This window comes from Sinocyclocheilus rhinocerous, unplaced genomic scaffold (assembly GCF_001515625.1).
Source record: "Sinocyclocheilus rhinocerous isolate Xijiao unplaced genomic scaffold, SAMN03320098_v1.1 scaffold2047, whole genome shotgun sequence".
Classification (NCBI taxonomy): Eukaryota; Metazoa; Chordata; class Actinopteri; order Cypriniformes; family Cyprinidae; genus Sinocyclocheilus; species Sinocyclocheilus rhinocerous.
Window position 1 is genome coordinate 359,159 of NW_015654553.1, and position 2,925 is coordinate 362,083.

The 2,925-nt window shown below is 40.4% G+C and overlaps 1 protein-coding gene across 1 annotated transcript in view; it reads left to right on the forward strand.

The window, feature by feature from the left end:
• Nucleotides 1–2,925, forward strand: part of LOC107717638 (kinesin-like protein KIFC3) — a 30,175-nt gene that overhangs the window by 17,933 nt on the left and 9,317 nt on the right. Inside the window, exons 4-8 of the mRNA XM_016524450.1 lie at nucleotides 162–369; nucleotides 571–710; nucleotides 960–1,025; nucleotides 2,216–2,338; nucleotides 2,501–2,740. Of these exons, the coding sequence (XP_016379936.1) occupies nucleotides 162–369; nucleotides 571–710; nucleotides 960–1,025; nucleotides 2,216–2,338; nucleotides 2,501–2,740 (777 nt within the window). The remainder of the gene's footprint in view (nucleotides 1–161; nucleotides 370–570; nucleotides 711–959; nucleotides 1,026–2,215; nucleotides 2,339–2,500; nucleotides 2,741–2,925) is intronic.

The following is a 2,925-nucleotide window of genomic DNA, read 5'->3' on the forward strand; positions in this document are numbered from 1 at the left end:
GGGGGGGGGGATCAACCTGCGTGTTTCATTTCAGAAATACTTACCCCTTTCCTCTTTAAAAGTTCTTCTGGTTTGTCTGCTTTAGTTTTTCCCTCATAGTTCAGGTTGTGTAAGGTTCTTTAGTACGGCTGGCATTCATGGGTTCTTGTGTGTTTGTGCAGACACTGCAAGAGAGAGTCTGTGAGTTTCAGGCACGTTTGCGCAGTGAAGACTCTGCCAAAAGACTCCTGCTACAGCGACTGCAGACACACGACCACCAGCTCAACCAAGACAACCACCAGAACGAGGAACATTCATCCATTAACCAAGAACCTCAAGAGCAGCCCAGACTGCAGGACAGCCAGCTCAACCAAGCTGTGTCACCTACAGGTGAGATTATTATTATTATTAAATGCATTTTATCTTAATTATAATAGTTTATTTTTCTATACATTTTATTAATTAATTATTTTTGTATATTTCATTAATAATTAATTCATTTGTAATAAATCTATTTATTACTTATCTTGTGTCCTAAATGTTAGAAAAAGCTGCTTGCTTGCCATAAAGCGTGTGTGTGTGTTTGTGTAGGGGTGAGGAGCTCTTGTGTTTTGACACAGAGGCCTGTGGATTTCCCCAGCGCTGTACAAGTGAGTAAAGTTCACTCACTGGAGCAACTGCAAAAAGACGAGGGAGAACAACTCGCTCTCATTACAGGGCTGCGCACACAGGTATGTTATACACACACACACACACACACACACAGAGAATAGGGCTCAGTTTTCCAGCCAGACTCACAAGAGCACCACCAGATCATTTACATTCCTCAGCCACATACTGTATTGTGACCTTTTATGCATTGATATTCATTGTTTCTGTCTGGTTAGATTAAAATAGATCGATACATCATGAGGGTGGATGCATGAAACTAATTTTTGTGAAGGGATTTAGCTGAATGCTGTTGGTTTGTGGTTTTGTAGGTCAGGGAGCTGGAGGAGAAACTAGTGGATCAGACGCAGGAGGTGGAGAGACTGCGCTCTGAGCTGGTGAGAGACTGAATTAATAGGGACGGGGAGAGTTATGTCACACTCTGTGCCATTGTATGAATCACCTGATCCTGGTGGGCTAAAGTCACCACACTTGTGTGAACCACATTTCTATTGTTTAATAAAGAGCTCATGCTCCTGCAGGTTTACGCTGACCTGATTTATTTTTATGATGGGAGGGGATGGAGTGTTAACCTGGTGATCTAGTTTTGTTGATAGCAGAGGAATGTATCTCTTCAGCCCTGGAAGATTTACAACTGTGGCACTGATCCAAATTTGAGATGGGTGTGGGTGTACTTAACTGTACTGGGAACTTTGTTCCCAGAAGAAAGCTAAATATAATAAAACCTCATCCTCTTTTGGAAAAATTATTAACATTTCATTTATTTAATTTATATATTTTCTTTAACAAAATCAGGACATTCAATGCATTACCTAAAAAGAATTGTTAAATTAAGTTCAAAAGTTAAAAAAAAAAAAAAAATTACTTTTATTTACCAAGGACGCATTAAATTGATCAATTGTGACAGTAAAGACATTTATAATGTTACAAAAGATTTAAAATAAGTACTGTTCTTTTGAACTTTTGATTCATCAAATAATCCTGAAAAAATGTATCACGTTTCCACAAATATATTAAGCAGCAAAAACTATTTTCAACATTAATATTAATAAGAAATGTTTCTTGAGCAGCAAATCAGCATATTAGAATGATTTCTGAAGGATCATGTGACTCTGAAGACTGGAGTAATGATGCTGAAAATAAATGACATTTTAAAATAGTCAAATAGAAAACAGTTACTTTAAATTGGAATATTATTTCACTATATTACTGTTTATACTGTATTTTTGATCAAATAAATGCAGCCTTGGTTAGAAGAAGATACTTGAAAATGAAAAATCTTACTGACCAGAGATGTATATGCAGTGCATATATGTATATGTACTGTGAGTGTAATTACTATAATGAACATTTGCTCATATTAACTGATCCAAATATATTCACATATTAATTAACAAAAAAAAAGGGATTTTAAATTATTTCAGTGTTTTTCCCCATTCCAATGGTTTATATTATTGGGTGTGGATAATGATTGGGTTTGAATTTGTCAATAGTAATTATAATTAACTGCATGTAAAACCCTTAGAAGTCCTCATTCAGCTAAATAAACGTATATGTGTGTTTCTAGGGGGCAACAGATCTGGAGAAACAGCTCGAGGTGCTGGAGAGTGAAAACCAGCGGCTCAAACAGGAGCTGAGGGCCAGTCAGACCCAGACCACCTGCTCTACCGGCCACTGCCACCACAGCCAGGTACTCACACAGCAAATAAATCACTTAAACCTCACTTACAATCCGATTGGTTGTTTCTATATTGATAGAATAATTATTTGATGCTTAAATTGTGTGCAATAAATCTTGTGGTGTTTTTTTCTGTTCTGTAATGCTCCATCTCTCTGTCTGCATCGGTCTCAGGATGTGCAGGCCCTGCGTGGAGAGCTGTGTCGTAAGGATGAGGAGTGCCGTGAGCAGGAGCGGCGACTGGCTGCTCTAGAGCAGCAGGTGCAGGAGAGGACGGGTGTGGTAGTTCAGCTGCAGCAGCAGCTGGAAGAGGCGTCACGTCTCAGGAGCCAGAGCGAGGAGCAGCTGACCTCACGGCTTCGTGATGGTGAGGAGGCTCTGTCTCGCCAGGCTGCTCTGCCGCTGCAGGTTAAGGTGAGCTGTGCTAATGAAGCATTAGCTGTGTCTCATTTCAAAGTCTGCGTCCTCCGGAGGTCAAATTAGTCAGTGTAACACAGTTTGCCTCCTTGCGGACGGCGATGGCTCCTCCTGTTGAGGGCAGCCGGCAGCTCCTTCCCCGTTCCCTGCTCCTCCCCAATCATGGCAGACGGCAGCAGGCT